Source organism: Citrus clementina, unplaced genomic scaffold (assembly GCF_000493195.1).
Source record: "Citrus clementina cultivar Clemenules unplaced genomic scaffold, Citrus_clementina_v1.0 scaffold_7, whole genome shotgun sequence".
In the NCBI taxonomy this organism is placed as follows: domain Eukaryota; kingdom Viridiplantae; phylum Streptophyta; class Magnoliopsida; order Sapindales; family Rutaceae; genus Citrus; species Citrus x clementina.
The window spans coordinates 15,118,112-15,138,934 of record NW_006262075.1 but is presented as its reverse complement, the minus strand read 5'-3'; the positions used below and the strand labels follow the sequence as shown (position 1 = coordinate 15,138,934).

The 20,823-nt window shown below is 31.8% G+C and overlaps 2 protein-coding genes across 2 annotated transcripts; one reads left to right on the top strand and one right to left on the bottom strand.

Annotated features, from left to right (window-relative positions):
* Window positions 1-281: 281 nt before the first annotated feature.
* LOC18036101 (cytochrome P450 734A1) lies at window positions 282-4,000 on the top strand. The gene is made up of 4 exons (XM_006427615.2): window positions 282-841; window positions 1,757-2,001; window positions 2,587-2,947; window positions 3,396-4,000. The coding sequence occupies exons 1-4, from the start codon at window positions 347-349 to the stop codon at window positions 3,813-3,815; spliced, it is 1,521 nt and encodes a 506-aa protein (XP_006427678.1). The 5' UTR covers window positions 282-346; the 3' UTR covers window positions 3,816-4,000.
* Window positions 4,001-18,871: 14,871 nt separating this feature from the next.
* Window positions 18,872-19,956, bottom strand: LOC18036391 (senescence-associated protein 13). Its single transcript, XM_024181227.1, has 5 exons — window positions 19,837-19,956; window positions 19,467-19,645; window positions 19,236-19,383; window positions 19,156-19,162; window positions 18,872-19,049 (listed from the first exon to the last, which is right to left on the bottom strand). The coding sequence occupies exons 1-5, from the start codon at window positions 19,888-19,890 to the stop codon at window positions 18,907-18,909; spliced, it is 531 nt and encodes a 176-aa protein (XP_024036995.1). The 5' UTR covers window positions 19,891-19,956; the 3' UTR covers window positions 18,872-18,906.
* Window positions 19,957-20,823: the final 867 nt, after the last annotated feature.

Here is a 20,823-nt window from a genome sequence, read left to right as displayed (position 1 = left end):
TGTGTATGTTATATTAAATATAACTTAGAGGCTCCCTTTAAATTAAGATCATTTCTTGATCGGAATACTTTTAAATTTTTAACTAAATAAATTCCCACACATATTTTTATTAAAAAGGAAATGAGGAAATCTTAATCCTTAATATTTTCTTAATATTCTAATTTTTGTCTCATGCATTTGAATGTTCTAACTTTTGTCTCATGCATCAAATTCTCTAGTAAAAGCAAGTGTATTCACAAAAATAAATCCCCTATAAATTCAGAGCATGCACCAAATGCAAACACATCGCCTTAAATTTTCACTTCCGCTTCTTTACTCTCTCACATTACAACACATCAAAATCAACATGCATCCATTTGTCTTTATTGCTCTCTTCTTTTTGCTTCTCTTCATCTTGAAACTACTACATGTAATGTTATGGGCTCCATTGAAAGTTCAAGAACACTTCAAAAAGCAAGGCATTAATGGACCTGATTACTCTTTGATAAAAAATATTGGCGAAGGCATGGCCATGTTTGAAGAAGCAGAAAGATCAACTGTGGATCCATCGAACCCTAACAAATTTCTTCATCGTGTTGCGCCATTTTACACTAATTTTGCTGACAAATATGGCAAAACATTCTTCCTTTGGGGTGGCCCTTTGCCTAACATCAACATTGGTGACCCAGATATGATCAAGGAGATTCTTCAAACCACTGGTAAAGGATTCTTTGAGAAAAATGATTGGGATCCTTTGACTAAAATGCTCTTTGCTCAGGGAACTATTGGCTTGACTGGTGAGAAATGGAGTTTCCATAGGAGAATCGTCAACCAGGCGTTCAACAATTTACCAAAGATTAAGGTGCTAATAATATTCTCTCAAACGCTATAATATCTAATATTTAATCTTTGTTTATATTTTTTGAATATTGGAGTTCGATGAAGGATTAATTGGGTTTACTAAACTGGTTATGGGTAAGAGGTTTCATTCCAGATATGTAAATTTGATCATGGCTCATGAGTGCCGGCCATTAATTACATCCTAGTTAGGCGTCATTTTTCTCTTTTTTTTTATTAATAAAATTTTCCTTCAGATTGCCGTGGTCTACTATAAAGTTCATCGTGGGAGCTGGCCGGCAACACTCAAAAAAAAAAAAAAATCTTAAATGTCTTACACTTCTTATTTTTAAAAGGTCGGCTAAAGGTAGCGAGTCCATTAATTTAGCATTACTCTTGACAATTAACCCAATTAAATTGTAGAATATTATTAACTTGTTACTTTTCTTTATTGGGGTATAGGACAATGCAATGCTATTTGGTATATCTAATGAAAATATCTTTTTTTTTTCACACCTTATTAAGTTTCAAATGCTTTCATTCTAAATTTTAAATTTTATACCAGTATACATAATATATCATAGGTTGTGGGAATATGATTTGAAATTTTGAGGAGTTCAATAACAAAATTTAATATCATTGTCATGCCTAGTCTATATTTAGACATGTCCAGTAAACATCTCCTTTATTTCATTTGATGGGCAACAAATTAAACACATTTTGAAAACAAGCTTGGGTGCCGGATCAAATGCTTTCATTCTGAATTTTATACCAGTATACATAATATATCATAGGTCGTGGGAATATGATTTGAAATTTTGAGGAGGTCAATAACAAAATTTAATATCATTGCCATCCCTAGTCTATATTTAGACATGGCCGGTAAACATCTCATTTATTTCATTTGATGGGCAACAAATTAAACACATTTTGAAAACAGGCATGGGTGCCGGATCTTGTTGAGAGCACCACACACATGCTGGAGAAATGGGAGCAATTAAGAGGAGGAGAAGAAGAATTCGAGATGGAAGTGAACAAAGAAATAAATAATCTATCAGCAGATATTATATCGAAAACGGCTTTTGGAAGCAGTTACTCAGAAGGAAAACGTATCTTCATGTTGCAAGAAGAGCAAATGTATCTTGCCTCTGATACTATGAGAAGTGTCTATTTTCCCGGGTTCAAGTGAGTTTATTTTATTATTTTTCTCAATTCATATAATCTCGAAACTTAAAAGTCTAATTAGTTACACTTTGATGCATGAGTTCTGATTTAATATCATATATATTGAAAATTCGCTAGTCTCATAATTCATTAGTTAGATCGTGAGATCGTTTATATCACCAGCTAATGGCAGAGTCAGGATCTTGTTCGAGAGGGTCATGAATGAAAGCAATAAGTTTAAGAGACTATAACATAAAAACTATTGTATATTAAGGTGTCAAAATTCACATATACACAGAAGTTTGCTTGAATTTCAATATATCTGAAATATTTTTCGACCCCCCAACCCCTCAGGTCTCAACATAGATGCGTTCCTGCCCATCACTTCACCATTATATGATAACCTAATCACAAAATATTACATGTAATTCAAATTTATTTCTCGATTTATCATCAATTGGGTAATCTCACAGTGACATTCTACATGGAGATTGTCTTGCTTAAGACTTTCTCATTAAAATGTAAGCCAAATGATTACTGTACATTTACATACAATAGATACATATTTTTTAAATTAGTATAATATGTGTGTGTGTGTGTACGCAGATATGTGCCGACAAAGAAGAACAGAATGAGATGGAAATTGGAGAAAGAAATCCGAGAATCAGTGTGGAGGTTGATCAAAAGTAACAGAAAATCGGCTGAGAATTCGAGAAATTTGCTTACTTCTTTGATGACTCCTCACAAAAATCCTGACGGCAAAGAGGAAATGCTAGATGTGGATGAAATAATTGATGAATGCAAGGGCTTTTACTTTGCAGGAAAAGAAACAACAGCTAATCTTTTGACATGGGCAATTGTGCTCTTAGCACAGCATCAAGATTGGCAGCACAAGGCCAGAGAAGAAGTGCTTCGTGTGTTGGGTGACAAAGAGCCTGTTGCCGACAAGCTGAATGAACTTAAACTTGTAAGTGATTGATTCCTTAATTACTTGCCAATTCGGCAGTGGGAAAATATTTAAAACCCTTGTCGATTTAACAAGTTAGTAATTTCTTTCTTTCTTTCTTTTTTTAAATAGTAATTTCTTCCTCATTTATGTTTCAAAAACTCATCAAAACCTCCGTGCTGTTAAAAAAAATTATGTTAACTTTCAGTTTCTTTTTATTATTTAGCCATTAGAATTAGACTTAGATATATGTATATGATTCTATGGGTAAAATAATAAAAGACACAATAATGTTGAAAGATAATATAATCATTTTAGTGGTAAGGAGATTTAAATGAATTTTAAAATATGAGAGATAAGTGATCAATTTCGACAAACATCATCGGGTTTTTTTATCATTTTCTTTCATTAGCTTTACAGAAAACACTTTATGCTCAAAAGTTGCTTTTTCTAATTTTTTTCTCAACAGGTGACAATGATTCTCAATGAAACGCTCAGACTCTATCCTCCATCACCGTTGATCTTAAGGAAAGCAGCGAAAGATGTCACAATTGGAAACATCCACATTCCTGCTAACACAAGAATCGTTATAACAACAATTGCTATCCATCACGACACTGAAATTTGGGGCCAAGATGCTGAGCAATTCAATCCCTTGAGATTTACTGAGTCTCCAAAGCACTTGGGGATATTTTTGCCATTTGGTTTGGGTCCAAGAATCTGCTTAGGCCAAAATTTTGCCTTGATTGAAGCTAAAATTATCCTTTCGATGATTCTAAGGCAATATTCCTTTGTAGTTTCTCCAACTTATGTTCATGCTCCCATGTTGATCTTCACAATGCAACCCCAACATGGTGCACAAATCGTTTTTAGCAAAATTTCAAACTGAGGGTTTGCTTAAGTGTATTGTTTGGGGAGTGAGCATGGTTTAATGTTTTTCTGTGCAATAAATCTAAATGGGAGATGTAATATCTGCTTTTATCATGTAATGTTTTTTTTTTTCGTTTAGAATGTCTAATAAGAGTGTAATAATATTACCAACAATAAATACTACCAACAATAAATACTACAAACTTTAATACTCAAGAAAGAATGGCACTTTCGTCCATTTTATAATTTGTCTTTTTTTTTTTTAAGATTTCTCTATGAACGTGTATATGTTTTACAACATTGATATTGGGGTTATTGTGAACCCTTAAATTTAAGTAACTTCCTTATCTTTTTAATCTCTAAAAGAAAATTATTTCTTTAATTATTTGCAGATTTTTTTTTTCAAAGTTCATTATAAAAAAATATTAATCTAGTGAAGATAATTTTTATAAGTTGAAATATAATTTTTTTGACTTAATTTTTTTCAAATTTTACTCGAATGTTTATTTAAACGTCAACTATATGAATAGTAAATAGATTTTTTTTATATTGTAATTTAAAAACTTAATACTAAATTAATCATGAGTGATGTATCAAGAAATTTAAAATAATCTATTAATGCATTTAGAACAAAATTAAAAATGAATTGGCGTGTGAGCGAATTTATGCCTCTAATTTCTAATGTAAGTATAACATTGTAGTATGTTAGCATAATTTATTTTGTTTATTAATTCCCTAATTTAGTGAAATTCTAATTTATTAGGAATATTTGTTTCCTAATTTAATTAGATGTCTAATTTAGCAAGTCAATTAATGCTGTGATTCTATAATTGGCACATAAGATTTATTTAGAGTAATAAATTGGTCCAATTAGGAAGTTTATTAAATGCTCTACATATTTCTTAGGAGACAAGAAAGACAAGAATATTAGATTTATTCTTATTTATATTCATAGGAATTATAAGAGGAAAAAAACTCTTATTTGGAAAGAATTAAAGTCTTTTAAGATTTGTAATTTTTGTGAAACCCTAATACCTATATAAAGAAATGTATTTCACAACTGAAAAATCAGAACATAGAGCATAAAGCAAAGATGCAAAATTCAACCTCCTTTCTAGAGAATCTGAAATCGGCGCATAATGTTGTGTTGATTTGTTTTCTTATCTTCTTCATTTAAAGTCGTGTAACAAGACTATTTCTTTTCATCTATGTGGAAAAGTCAATGTGGATCTTGGATCACTAGACATTAAAAAATTAAAGAATTACTATTGACTACTTTGCGAAGATCGCGGATCAAGAGGGGTGGCAGTTACTCAAGAGAAGCAAATTTGGTCTAAGGTTGAGAAAATTTTATGGTGATAAACTATAAGTGAGAGTATTAGGTTTAGTAAATCCATAGGTTGTAACATTTTAACTTAGTGAATTGCTTTTCATGGGCTTGGTCTCACGGATGTAAGATTGATTAATCTGAACCATGTAAAAATCTCCGTGTCATTTAATTTCTGTAATTTACTTTGTTTTGAAAAATTAATATTTTTTATGTGGATGAACAGTAACCGTAAACATTAGTTGTCAACAGTAATTATGAACAGTAACTGTAAACAGTAACTATGAACAATATTTTTCAAAATTAATTTAACTTATTAATTTTGTGTTTAATATAATTAGGTTAATTATACAGGAGATTTTCTCAGGCTTTATTTTGTTAAGAAATTTAATTAATTAAGTTGATTAATTAATTAGTTTTAGGGTTTTAAAATTGTCTACATCTATTTATAATAAATCTAAATTTCTTCCAAAACAAATGAATCCTAACCCAGATTGCACTCCCAATTTTCATGAAATTCTTAAGGTATTTTATGCTTGGTAAACATTTGTGACTTAGACTTTAGTAGCATAACTAACTATTTTCCACAATTGTTTACTAAAAAATAAGTGCTAAAAGAAAAAAAGAAATTAATAGAACATACTTGATAGCTAATGGCGTTCACCAATCATTGTCAATATTTTTTTTTAATTTTGCAATTAGAGCTACTATTCCCACTACTACAAAAATGATATTTACTGACACTTAATTTTTTGACACTTTTTAAAAAATGTCAGTAATTGTGTACATATGTACTATTTTTTATTTTTAACAAATAAGTATCATAAATTATTGATACTAGTGTGTCAATAAATTAAATTAATTTCAGCGTTCCTTACTTGTTCTTTTCTTTACTCTTCGTTTAAACCGATATATTTCATGACCAATATTTTGTTATTGTTTTTCTTTTTCAAAGTATGAACTAAATTTGCATGTAGTTGAGTGAAAAACAATCTAAATGGGTATTTAACTGTTCTTATGAGTTGTTGTAGCATGTTACTCTAATAGCTATTATTATAACTGTTATTTCGGTTGACCACCCATTTAATGGTTCGAGTTAAGATAGAGTCGCAAAAGGGCCTGTCTTAGTGGATATTATTGAAGTAATACTTGATCTTAATTTGAGTTTCTTAGATTAAATTTTTCTTGAATCTCATAAGGGCTAAACTTGAAGTTAAGATTTGTGAAGAACTAGACATAGACATTCACTTTGCAGGGTAGAGAAAGTAGATGTTCATAATGTCATACCTTAGGTAGAATATCAACTGGTCATTGTTAGGATACTTAAGGGTATGAGAAGTCCAACACGCGACAACTGAGGATGCAAAGTGATTCTGCCCAATGCTGTAGGAATTGCTGTAGCAACTGGTGTTAATTTGACGAAAAACAGTCAACCCATGAAGAGAGTTTGATCATTCAGCTACTTCATTATCATTCGATTCTTTTACGAAATTTATCTAGTCTATTTCATGCTGCAATTATTTTTTTTATTTGCTTACAATTGTTAGTTTCAGTAGTAATCGACTTTAACTAGGTTCATCGTGAAATAAAGGTATATTACACTATTGTGATTACTATACCATTTCTAGTAATATCAGTTCCTGTGGAGATGATCTAGAATATTCATCACTTTATTACTTGTTGTGTACACTTGCACATTGGCATCAATAGCAATTAAGTAAAAATTCACCAACAAAGGTGAATCCCTATATTTAGTTCTCATTAATTTTAGATTAAGCATAACCCTTTTCGAATCAAGTTAAATCCAACTTAGGAAACCCAATCTAAAACCAAGTATTACTCTGATATGTTCCACTAGGACAGGCTTTTTTAGGCTCGTTCTTAACTAGTATCACTAAATTGGTGGTCAACTGAAATAATGAATTTAAATAAGCATTATAAAAAAAAGTGCTATAGCAAACATACAGCAACAAAGAATATCAGTCAATTAACTATCAAGTTTGTTTATCATTTAACCACAAGTAAATTTAGTTCATAATTTGCGATAAAGCAAAAAGCAAAATAGTTTCAGTCATCAAACAATTCATCATAACTAGATAAAAACAAGAGAACGAGAAATAAATGTTGAGATCCACTTGATGTTTATTTCTCGTTCTCTTGTTTTTATCTAGTTATGATGAATTGTTGAGATCCACTTGATGTTTTTTCTAGAAACCTTTGTTGCCGTCCTCAATTCTCTCTCGATCTTTGTTTTCTCTTGTTTTGTTTCTATGTTCTTTTTCTCTAATGATCGTCTCCATTTTATTTTTCTTTGCGTGTGTGCTCCTTTTATAGCTTAGAATTAGGCAACCGGAAGTCTAGGACGCGCATCTTCTAGTTTTAAAAACTCCATATCGCAATCTTTTAAGTATCTTACGCGAAATTTTCTCTGTCAATGCTCCAGAATTGCTACAGCATTGGCTTCAGCACTTGCACTGTTCTAGACTTGTTTCAATTCTTCTATAACCATATTTTTTCCTTATCTTTGCAAGCCTGCTACAACAACATTCTTTCCTTGAATCTTAAGCTTTCGGTCACTTACAATTAGGCATATGAACTAAGCACACAAATTATTCTAAATCAAACAAAATTTATTAAAAATAAACTAAAATAGATTTTCATGCAAAATATAACTAAAATGCAATAAAAACATGTCATTTACTCTTTAAGTAATCTTGATTCAAATCTAAAAGTGTCATGATAACCCTTATTTCATAGAGTTATCATGCTACAATAAGCATAAAGTGATTACAAGCTCCTTTTGCAAGTGGTCAAGAGTACTAGGTTCTACCACCTTAGAGCACAATGAATTAAAAAAGAAGTACATCCTGATTATAACATTTCTAACATTTATATGCAAATAATTTCAAATGACTAATGGTAGTAGTTGTTGCATTAAAGTATGATAGTCATAGAACTTAAGGCCTTGAAGTCGATAATCATCCATTAAAGAAAGTTTTTGGACATTGGAAGAATAGCCATCAGGAACTTTCATACTTTGCAAGGTTTCACAAAACTTTTTTTTTTCTTTTTTACTCAAAGCGTATAGAGCTGGAGGTAGGACTTTGTTATTTTTTTGTATTTCATTAGGAACTAGTTTTCCTCTTATCTCAAGATGCTCAAGATCATTTCTAGCATTAATCTCATTTTTTGTCTTGCTCGGTTGATGAAGTAGTATGCCATAAATGTTTTCACACACATTTTTTTCAATGTGCATCACATCTAATTGATGGCGAACTAATAAATGCTTCTAATCTTCTAAGTTAAAAAAGATTGATCTCTAGTTATGTTTTCATTACTGTCACTATCATTACCTCCATCCTGTTTTGGCTTTTTGCTCTTCTTTTTCCTAAACTTATTGTCAATATCTTTCACTATGTTAAAGATTTCCTCACCAGACAAAGTTGTAGGAGGCTCATCCCACTATTGCTTCCCATTGAAAACCTTTTAAGTTTCCAAAATGGGTGGGCGAGTGGTAGAAATCGATGATGGCCCATATATGAAATTTTTTATTATGCGGCAACCAAGATGCACAAGCGTCTATCCCACAAATTGGGCAAGCATAATAGCCCTTAACAATACACCTAGAGAGGTTTTCGAATGCTGGGAAGTCATTAATTGTAAACACCAACACAACCCGTAAATTAAAGATTTCTTTTTTATATGCATCATAAACATCAACATCTATATCCTATAGAGTTTTTAAGTCCTCAATCAAAGGTGCTAAGTATACATCTAAATCATTTTCTGGTTGTTTAGAGCCAGATATCAAAAGAAACAACTTTATAAACTTTCTTTTCATATGCAACCAAGGAGAAAGATTATATGTTATTAATGTAATGAGCCAACAACTATAAGTAGTGCTAAGTGTACTATGTGGGTTAACCCCATCAGTTGAGAGAGCTAAATGAAGATTTCTAGATTCTTGAGCAAATTTTGGCCACTTATTATCAATTAGTTGCCATGGTAGGGAGTCTGCTGGGTAGTGAAGCTTACCATCTCTAATTCTCTTATTAGCAAGTCATGTTAAGTGTTGAGCCGTTTGTGGTTATTAAAACCATCTTTTGAACATAGGAATAAGAGGAAAGTACCATAACTCCTTTTCTGGAATTCCTAATTTTTTTTAGCTATCTTTTTTTCCTTGCCACCTAAATGCTTTACAATTTGGGCATTCAATACGATCAGCAAATTTATTCCTATACATAATGCAATCATTTGGACATGCATGTATTTTTTATACTTTAAGCCTAGCACTTTCACTGTTTTCTTGGCCTCATACATTGACTTAAGTAGATTATTATTATTTGGCAAAATATCAGTAAGGATTTCTAACAACGTAGAAAACCCTTTATCAGACCACCTATAGTTTCCTTTCACATTATAAAGTCTCATTAATCCAGATAGCTTTGAATATTTTGCACCTGAATACAAAGATTTTTCAGCATCTTCAAGCACATCCTTAAAAGAACTAGGAGCTTATCACAATGCTCAGAAGCATCTTCGACCATGTCAATTATGCCACTGTAATCATGACATCTGAATCTTTGATTATGTTGATGGTCTTGACACTTTGTAGATGTAGAAATAGTGTCAATCTCACCATGCCAAATCCAAACTCTATATTTTATAAGAAAGCATTTTTCAAATAAATGATCCTTCACCTGTTGAGGAGTATGAAACTCCATATTATAACAAAAGGTGCAAGGATATCTAATTGACATTCGGTCTTCAACATTCAAAATGGCAAAATTTAAAAAATCAGTAACTCTGGTACTATACTCTAGGGACAACCTATTACGAGTTATCCAAGTTCTATCCATTTCAAATACTTTAACCAGTTCATATATTATATAGTATCAGTTTAAGTTTAATCAAATTGCATGATTAATTTCAAATATTTAAAGTTATTATGATTATAACTTTAATAATAAATTCGTAATTAGGGAAAATTATTTGCAGCTCCTATGCTATAAATCAATGCATTACCATAAAGTATAATAATTTTTCTAGTATAGTCATATTAGTTTGAAAACATTAATAATAACATATTTTTGTTTGTGAGAATTACATAGCTTATGTATTAATTTGAAAACATTCTACTTACAGGTAATCCCGATCAAGTTTAAATCATTGGAACATCCTCTAATTGATGCTCCACATATAAATTTAAGGAGATGAATTACTAAGATTGGCCTTAATGGCTTTTTAATAAGCCGGGCTAAATTTCTAAATAATGAAGTTTATTAAATAATGATGAATTAATAAAACTAGGATTTTATGCCCTTTTATAGAATAACCCTTAATATTGTGAATTTAACAAAATAGGTAAATTAGAGATATTATTTGATAGTAAAATTCTCCTAATCAAAATAAGAAATCAAAAATAAATGGTGTCCAAATCCAATATCAACAAAAAAAAGATAAAAATCCTAAAAGAAACAAAAAAAAAAGAAAATATCTTAAAACTAAAAAACAACCAAGAAAGAAACAGAACTTCAGGCTTGAGCTTGGACTAGAAACGCTTGACCAATTCTGGATTTGATTCATCTCGTCTCAAGCTTTAAAACGGTATATTATATGCCCAAAACGGACACCTATAGCCCAAGTTATGCCCTTTGAAAGATACCCTACTCGCAACACTCAACCATCCTACATTATTATTTTTAAGCAAAACCATATTTCCTTAGTGGAGTTAGAGACTGCAAACACTAATTTTATTAATAAAGATGACCTTTAATTCTATCTAATTTTACACTATTACTAAAACTAATGCAACCAAACAAAAACTAACCTTCAACGAACTACATGTCAGAGTTTGGTTAAAATGTCTGTGTAGTAAATTATTGAGCTCCAACAAAGTAGGTATTATACAATTCAACTAACAGATAGTGGCTAGTCTAAGCTATAATATTCAATTCAACTAAACCCTAAATTCAAATAAAGAAAGTGAGCGAAATGGTCAGAAATGAATTAGTACCATAAATGCCGACAACAATGACGATGTTGATAGAGCTCTGCTTTGCATCAAAATATTATTGAAGGGTGAATCAAAGGCTTGATTTCTGAAATAACAATTTAAATAGTCTGTAATTATGTTTAGGGTTTGTTTTATGCCTTTACATGGTTAGTGAATTTAGGCTAGTGTGTGAACTGCCAAGAATAAGTATAAGGGTGTGTCAACCAGCATAGTGAACTGAGGAAAGAAATTTTTAGGTTAGGATTGATGAGATGAGGGAAAGAGGTTCGATTGAGATTTAGGCATATTGCTTTTGCTATTACATTTTTGTTTAAATTTTTAATGAAAAAATTTGTATCTTAAGTTTATATGGTTTAGTGGTTTGCGTTTCAAATATAAAAATTTTGAGTTAGAGATCTTAGGTTCGAGTTGGTTAATTTACAAATTATTGAAAATTGAATCCAAATAACTCTACTGGATTTTTTCACTGATGCAGACTTGGTTCCCTTCAATTCTGATTGTTTTCTTCTCTTCCTCTTTATTTTTCCAATGTTAATTCCTTGCCGTCGTTTTTTGTGATACGCGCCCCTTTTTATAACTGAAAACTAGGGTAAACAAAACCCTAGGGCGTGCATGAGTCAGATTAGGAAATTGCAGATCGTAATTCTGCAGATATCCCGCGCTAAGTTTTCTCTGTCATTCTTCCAGGATTGCTACAGCAATAGTTATTCCAGTAACGGCTACAACACTGCACTGATCCATATTTTGTTTCACTTCTTTTGTGACCATATTCTTCCTCATTTTTGCTAACCTACTGCATCAACATCCCTTTTATGAATTATAAGCTTCTGGAAACATGCAATTATGCATATGATTTGAGCACGAATTACTTTAAATCAAGCAAAACTTATTAAGACTAAACTAAAATGAATGTTTATGCAAAACGTAACAAAAATGCAATAAAAACACATCATTTACTCTCTAAGTAATCTTGATTTAAGTCTAGAATTGCCATAATAACTCTCATTTCATAGAGTTATCAACCTTGTAGAGTAATTAAAATATAAAATGTGTAATGTTATATCTGATGTCAGCATAACAATTGGTCATTGTTAAGTTACATTTATGTATAAGGCATCCAACATGCAATAGCTGAGGATACAAAAGGATTCTGCCCAATGTTGTAGCAGATGTTGTAGCAACCGATCCAAAAACTAGAAAAATAGTCAAGAACCATTAAATGAGTTTAATCATTCAACTACTCCATTCCCCTTAGTTACATCCTTGTATTTGTCGTGATATCTTACTTTATTGCATTTTTTCTTGTTGCGTTTTAATTTTAAATAGTTCATTAATTTAATAATTTGTTTTAATTCTAATTTAGAATAAAAATTGCACTGATAAAATTGTTATAGCAATTCCCAGAACAACAATCCATGTAGAAACGATCTTGAATACTTATCATTATATTACTTATTGTGTACACTTGCACATTGACATCAATAACATTAAAAATCCTACAACATAGCAATACTTCCTACCTAGCTCTTTTGACATAATGATCTATTTATCAGTCTATCTAGTTGAACAAGTTAAGTTATATGGGTCAGTTTACCTTCTATAGATGTATCCTTCTGAGAGAGATATGAAAGCTCTTAAGGATTATGTTCGCAATCACTACTACCATGAGAGTTGTATTGCAAAACGTTATTTTACTGAAGAAGCACTTGAATTTTGTGCTGAGTATCTCTCAAATTGTGATGCTATTGAACTATCTACTAGTTTTCAAATTGATTTTTCAATTGAAAGGCCTTTGGGAAGTGCAAATATTAAGGTGGTTAATGATCTTTTATTGGCGTAAGCACACCGGTGCGTTCTAATGAACATCGCTAAAATTTAATCATACATCAAGCAAGTTATTTGTTAATTTTTTTTCCAATACATACGACTATTGAATTATAATTTTACTATTCTAATTTTAAATGTTGATATGGTCTCATTATAGGGAGCATATGCATTATTTGGCATCAACACACCCTTATAAGGCAAGAAAACATCTATGGTGGCAAAATGAACACACTTGTACATTTTCTGCTTGGTTATAAAAAAACGTTTAGAATTAATGCTTAACTAAATGCAATATAAGTTAAAAACTTTAATAAGATTTTTTTATTAAAGTTTTTATTTTTATGTAACTAATTACTATACTTTTTAATTTAAATTATAGGTAGCACATGATAGAACAAATAATGTGCCAGTTGAAGAAATAGTGTGGTTGTTGGTAAATAAACCGCGCTCAAGTGTGGTGACATACCCTGCCTACCAAATTAATGGCTTCAATTTTGCAACAAGGAAAAGAGACAATAATGGTGTAACCCAAAATAGTGGTGTTAAAGTTGTCGCTAACACTCTACAAATTTTAAGCTCAAAAGATAAAAGTCCTCTTTCTGGAGACATGACTTTTTATAGAGTCATTAATGAGATTGGGCAGCTTGATTATTTGATGATTAAGAAAACACTTTTCAAGTGTGATTGGGTAGATGATAGGGGGGTTAGTGTTGACGATTTGAGTTTCACTATAGTTGATTTAAATCGAATTGGTTATAAATCCGACTGTTTTATTTTAGCTTGTCATGCAAAGCAAGCGTTTTATGTAAATGACCAAGTAGATAAGAGTAAATCAATAGTTTGTTCAGTAACTGAAAAAGCTTACAAGTTAAATGGGGATACATGTGAAGACATGGATGTATTTTCACCATTATCCAACAAACTTCCAGTATATGAGTTGGATGAGAAGGATGACAAAGGAATTTATAACAGAAAAGATTGTGATGTTGTTCCAATAGATATTGATTTAGAAAATCACTAAAATCATTATTGTAGCTAGCTTCCAATACCATCTTTTACACTATTCTAGTGAGTGGTTTATTTATTTTATTATATTCCACTATTACTGTATTGACTTTTTAATTTAATTGATTTACTTATTTATTTTAATCATTTTCAAGATTATAGGAGATATGGCTCAAAAGAATGTGTTCACTCTTCCAAAACTCGACGGAAGACCAAGGAGAAGAACACAAACAAAAAAGAAAGGCTTACAAAAAGAAGAATTTAGTAATGAAGCTCTAGTTGAGTACAATTCTTACGGTGTTCCAGTTGGGAAGGGAAAAAATGATCTAAGGAGTTACATTGGTGTCATCGTGTGTGAAACAATTTTGATCTTACTTGATGATTGGAGGCGTTTGCCACTGGAAATGAAAGAAACTCTATGGCTTCATTTTCAGGTTTTATTTAATTGTTTAATAATATGTTTAATGATTTATTTAAACTTGGTGCTAATCCATGCCATTACTTTATAGAAAAAGTTCAATTTGAGCTTGAAATGCAAAAGCCAAGTGTTAAAATGGATGGGTGTTGTATCAAGTAAGTTTAGAAGTGAGCCAGCAAAAGAATTCATTCTACCATACAAGGACAATATAAAGTCACTGAGGTTGGCTCATATTGAATATTCAAGCATTAAAAAAGGAAGATAGAAAACTTTTTGTTGACAAAGTTTTGTCCTAAAAATTTCAGGTGTGCTGTTTATTAATATTAATTGATTTTTTTGTTGTTAGTTACTAATAATTAGTTATAATCCTTTTGTCCTTTATTATATTATTTGTGTAGGAAAAAAGTACAAAAGCAAAAGAAGAAAGAGCATAAAATGTATACAACCATCGCTTGGGTAACACATGATATGGTGGCATGTTGTATGGAAAAGTATGTACAATAAGTAATTTGATATAGTTGTGCAATAAAACTCAACTAATACATATAATATAATAGAATCAATACTTTCTGTTTTCTGTCAACCTGTACCAAAAAAGGAGAATGGAGTTTCTGAGCGAGAAATTGACCGTAGTGAAGCTTTGTTAATGACGCGAGTAGACCGAGATGGCAAATATGCTTCTAAAGTGATGCTAGTGGCTGAGAAAATAGTAAGTCACCTGCGTATTTAACTCTTATGTATTCCATTCTTTTTGTTAGCCTAAAGGGCTACACATAATGTAATTTTGATGATAACAAACATGTGTCTTAAGTAACAATAATAAATATTGTATTTCACATTTACACTAGTTTTTTTAAGGATAATATTTATGCAAGTGAATCAAGTGAAATCAAGATTGAAGACACTCAACGGACAACGGCGAAATCAAGAATAAAGCTTAGAGCTCAACGGACGAATTATTGCGACAAATTCTTGTAAAGCCGGTATGATTTAATTGATGCATGATTTAGCATTTGAGAAGCTCAAGAGATTAATTTAATTAAATACTTTTCATAAACTAAAATATTTTATTTTTATAAAGTAAAGTATTTTGTGGATTTGAGTAAAATTGGACTTAAATGTTAAGATTTGAAATCTTTGATTTTAATAAGTATCAAATTTCGGAGTTGGATGTTTTTACAAATATTTTAAATATTTTGGGCCATACTATAATTTATGAATATTTTGAACTAAAGTGAAAGATTTTGAGAACTTTGAAAAATATGGGTATTATGTTGAAAAGGACCTTTGTGCGAAACAATAAAATCTTTGGGGTCATATCATAATTTTAAAAAGTTTGGGAAAGACACTATTCTTGAGAAGTTCTGAAATTGGACCTATTTGCAAATTTTTCTGACGTTTTGGGCCATATTATAATTATAGAAAGTTTTGGGCCAAAGTGTAATTTCAATGAACAGTGTTACTGTAGCAAATTCAAAAATAACGGTAATATTACTGTTCCTGAGCGGCTAGCCGGATAAATCAAGCGGCTAACCGCTTGAGCGCTGGAATTTGCCTATAACGGCTAGTTTTTGGGCTTCCACTATAAAAACTCAACTCAAACTTCATTTTAAGTACCAATACATGCAAATATAAGATCATACAACATATATTGAGCTTCCAAGACGCAAATCATTATTGATTGAATCATTGTTGAGCTATTAGTTACATATCAACTCTTAAAGAGAGTTTTTGTTGTAATTTTCATTCCTTACCAAATTGTGAGTGTTTAAGTGTGGGAAACACTTGGGGTGAAGAGATTGGGGAGATAATCTCTTGGTTGTAAAGGTTCATTGACACCTTGGAAGTCAATTGTAAAAACTTGAAGCCTTGGGAGGCTTAGATAGTGAAATCCTCGAGCTCGGTTGGCTTGGAGGCGTGGACGTAGGCGGGGATTGCCGAACCACGTAAAAATCCGCGTGTTTGTTTTTCTCTTCCCTTGCTCTTTTTATTTTTACGCTTGCTTGAATTTATTGTTCTCTATTTCATTAAGGCGTTAGATTGATTTATTGTGCGAATCGTATTGCATTATTTTTAAAAACCCAATTCACCCCCCTCTTGGGTTGCGTTACTTGCATTTCACTTTTATGGTATTATTAAATTTGCTTGTGTCATGAATTTCGAGGTTCTGATCAAATGTTATTAATGATTCTTTAATTCCTTAATTCAACTTGCAGATTTATAATTTTTTTTGTTTTGTAGAATGAGCTGAAGAGTCAAGTTGAACAAGGAAAATTCCAATCACATGGGTTAAATGACATTCTAGGTGAAACCCTTCAAAAGCAGCCAAACGAAAGTAGGGTGCAAGGAGTAGGACAATTCATCACCCTATCCATGTACTTTCATGTTCCTAATGCTACAGAGTTGGCAAGAGAAATAAGGATGTATCAAGAAAGTTTTAAATTTATATATGCTCAATTGGAACACATGAATGCAAGGTTGAATGCCTACAACAATGTTGAAGTTGGTAGTTCTAACTATTCTAAGCCTAAACCTTCCATTGGTGTTCAATTTGAGATTGATCAACAATCTCCTGAAACTCTTGGAAAAAGAAAAGTTAGTAAAGGGAATGTTATATGTCATTATTTTATTTTTATTAATTTTCTATATATCTATGCATGTATTACTACTAATGGTGTGCATATATATTTTAATTCTTTCATAGTCTGGTTTCCCATCGGGTATGTAAGCTCTCTAGCATTTTGTAAATAGTAGTAGTGCTAGAATATTCTAGACTTTGCTAGAAATATGAGATTTCAAAGTAATGAGAACTCTATAGATTGGAAGATTCTATATAATGGTGGAACTATGCAAGCCTCCCTATAAATAGGGCTTGGCACTTAGCATTATACTCAAGCAAGCAACTCAAAGCATTCTCCAAGCTCTCAAGCACTCTTGTACAAAGACACTCTTGTGAATACCACAAACTCTCTTTGGCTCAATTGCTTTCTTTTCTCTCTATCTCTTCCGCAAGTATTCTAGCTTAGCTAGCAAAAAGTTCAAAGCTTACCTAGAAACTTTCGAACAAAAGTTATCTAAGTACCGCATGGATGCACTATACAAAATACTCATCTCATGACAAACGGCTCAAGTTCCTAAAGGACGTGAATACCGAAATAAGACACCACCATTAAGTTTAAAGCTCATCTAGCATATTCGTTATCTTTTTGAAATTGGAGCTAATAATGGGTTTATTAGGGATTGTAATTAAATATTATTTGTTTTATAATTCACAACCTACGGAGAATTGATTAATTGTTAAAATGGATAACACATAAAAAGTAAAAAATTTTAGAACTTGGAAGTAACAAATATTTTTACCAAAGAATTCATTGATTTTTGCAGTGACTATATATAACCAAATCACTTATTTTAGTTATAAATTGGAAGTGTGCCTCATCTTTGCACCTAACATGCTCTGGTGATGATGTGATTAAAATCTAAGGTAGTAAAAATAATTTGAATTGAAAAATAAAAGACATTTATGGTGCTTTTATATGCCGGATTGGAGAATCAAAATCTAGAATCAGAATCATTGACGGTGTTTACTTCGTAAAATAGAGGTGAAAATTGGAATCAGAAGCTTAGGGCCCACCTAATTGGGAATGAGGAATGGAAGACTGATTCCCAAGAAAGTTGCAAACTGGTCTCCCACTCTCGAGAGTGACAATTTTGGCCCTCATCAAAATCAATACTTCTAATTTTGTCCTTAGTTAAAAAAAGGGGGGGGGACACGATCTCGTTGACAAGCTCCCTCATCGTTGCCGTTCATTGCCTGTGGAGCAACAACTGGTTGCTAATCGCTGCATCAAGATAACGGTAGTCACGAGAGCCATCGCGTTCCGATCAAATGTCGACGATGATGCCGATGACGACGACGACGCTGGTTTCGATCTGCTGATGTTGTGACGATGATGATGCTGCCAAATGACGATTACAAGGATGATGATGATGGTGATGCAACAATGATGATGCTGGTCATCACATCACAGGTAGTGACAGAGACAATAACAATAACCATCGCATTTGGATTGGATGTCGACGATGATGCCGACGATGAGTATTATTATTATAATTATAATGGCAATTCAGTTCATTTTGATTTCAATTTTTACAGTTCAAATAAATAATTTATTCTAATTCACTTTCCCTACTTCTATTTCAGCCTATTATGATTCATCCAATCCCCATTCATGTTTAGTAGACACATTATCCATATGAGAGGAACTTATTGAAACTAAGTACAAATGCCAAAACTAAGGCAGTTGACCCAAAAGGAAAAGTACAAGTAAAAATAAGTAATGGACCTCCTCACACATCATATAAATTGTAAAGCCAATAATGAATTATTGTATGTGTAGATATGACCAGGTTTTACTGAACAAAAGAATTAGAAAGAGCCACTGCATAATTTTATCATAGCAAGTGCAGGGGATATTATTATTGATCATTTAAATTTTTAAGTAGCTGTTTGTCAGTCATATCACTGGTAAGAAGCAGCCATTCACTGTAAATCCTCCGTCAATGCAAATAGTCTGACCCGTTATGTCTGAGGCCGCAGGGATGCAAAAAAATGCTACCAGGGCATCCACTTCTTTGGACTCCGCAGGGCGTTCCGGATCTTATTTCCTAGGCGAGTTTCTCATTACGAAGTCCCTAATTCAAAGTGAGAAAATTAAAATAATGATATGGTAAGTTAGCCTCATATAAGATTTTTATTTTTTGACAGGAATTCTGTTTTAATTGAGTCCCACATCATTAAGTTGAGGGTACATAACAATGGAAAATCTGGTGAAATTCATCTTACATTTTCACTCAGGGGAGTTGTGACAATCCAGTGCAGTACAGAATTATCCCTTATGTTGTCTTTTTCTGACTCACATGCCAAATTCCCCGCAAGTTGGTTCATGGCTCCTGCAAATAATCCATTAATTATGCTTCCCATGTCAACACGACTATTAAACAATATTGTACGGTTATTAAAGAATCTGATGATCACCTTATGATTGGTCCATATATGGAGAGACCACTTACTGGCACCACGCCTGTAGCCGAAGACATCATAACAACACTACTGCCGCTGATTTTGAGAAGAGGTTGTCCAAGTCGGGACAAGTGGAAAGCTGACTCGAAATTGGTAGCCATAAGAACCAAGAAGTCTTCAGCTGCGAAATCTACAGTTCTTGGTCTACTCACATGTGTCCCAACATTGTTAATCTAGAGACACATGGACCACTTAAAGATAATCAATAAGAAATAATATTTTGTTTACCCCACCTTGTGTTATAACTAAATGGTTTTCAAACAGCTTAATGCAAAGAGACTGCATTAAGAGACTGCTTCTGCTTCATGTTGGACATAGAAACTATTGAACTGAGAATAGAATGCAAAGAGAGAAAAACAAGTACCGGATTCCTTTGGCGCCGCCAGTGACAAGCGCGCCCATGCCCTAAAGAGACCATCTGCTATTTGCCTTGTCATGAGTCATTCTCTCTGCCAATTGCAGGGTAAAAGGAGGAGCTCCAAGCTTTTATGTTTAGCAAAATGTTCATGATGATCATTAGAAGGCACCTCTTTATTTTATATAGAGTTCATAGGACTTTGCCACTTTCTACGAACTCTCTGAAACCAAACCAAGCGGAACTTTTCAAAGTGTTTTTTTTAAGAAAAGGGGTGGGCCTAAAAATTAATTTAAAACTTTGACAAACCCCTATTTTAAAAGAATAAAATAAAAAATAAGAAAAAAAACTTTAAAACATTATTAATTGTTTAGAAAACAAAAATTAATACATAAGTAGGTTACATAACTAATTACTAATATGACATCAAAATAAATTAAAATTATTTAAAAAATATATGTATCTCCATTAAAGTTGCGTGAAAGCCACTTTGCCACACCCTTGGGAGGCGAATTTTGACTTTGGATTTTGTTTTCCCTAAAACCACCAAGAATGTGGGGGTTAGGTTACATCTCTACTTGTAATATAAATTAAATAAGGTATATTTAGGGAGTAATGATATAGTCACAAACTCTTGTACAAATTTATTTTGTACAAACTTATGTGGTATGATAAAATTGGTTGAATTAAATATCTCTTGACCCATATGATTTATTTTAATTATTTTATATCTTCATTCAACCAATAAATTAAATCCACATCAGTTTGTACAAGAGTTTATGGTTGTATCATCACTCATATTTAGGAGATAGGATTATATGTAGGATTGGATTAATTTTGGGACTAATTATTTATCTTATGTTTGGAAAGCTCCACTTTGGATTAGATTATAGGACTAAATTTGAATCTAGTCCTAAAATCATGTGATTAACAATCCTAATTGAAACATGGGTTTAGTTAGGATTATCTTTAAAAAAGTTGTCTATTTAATTAATT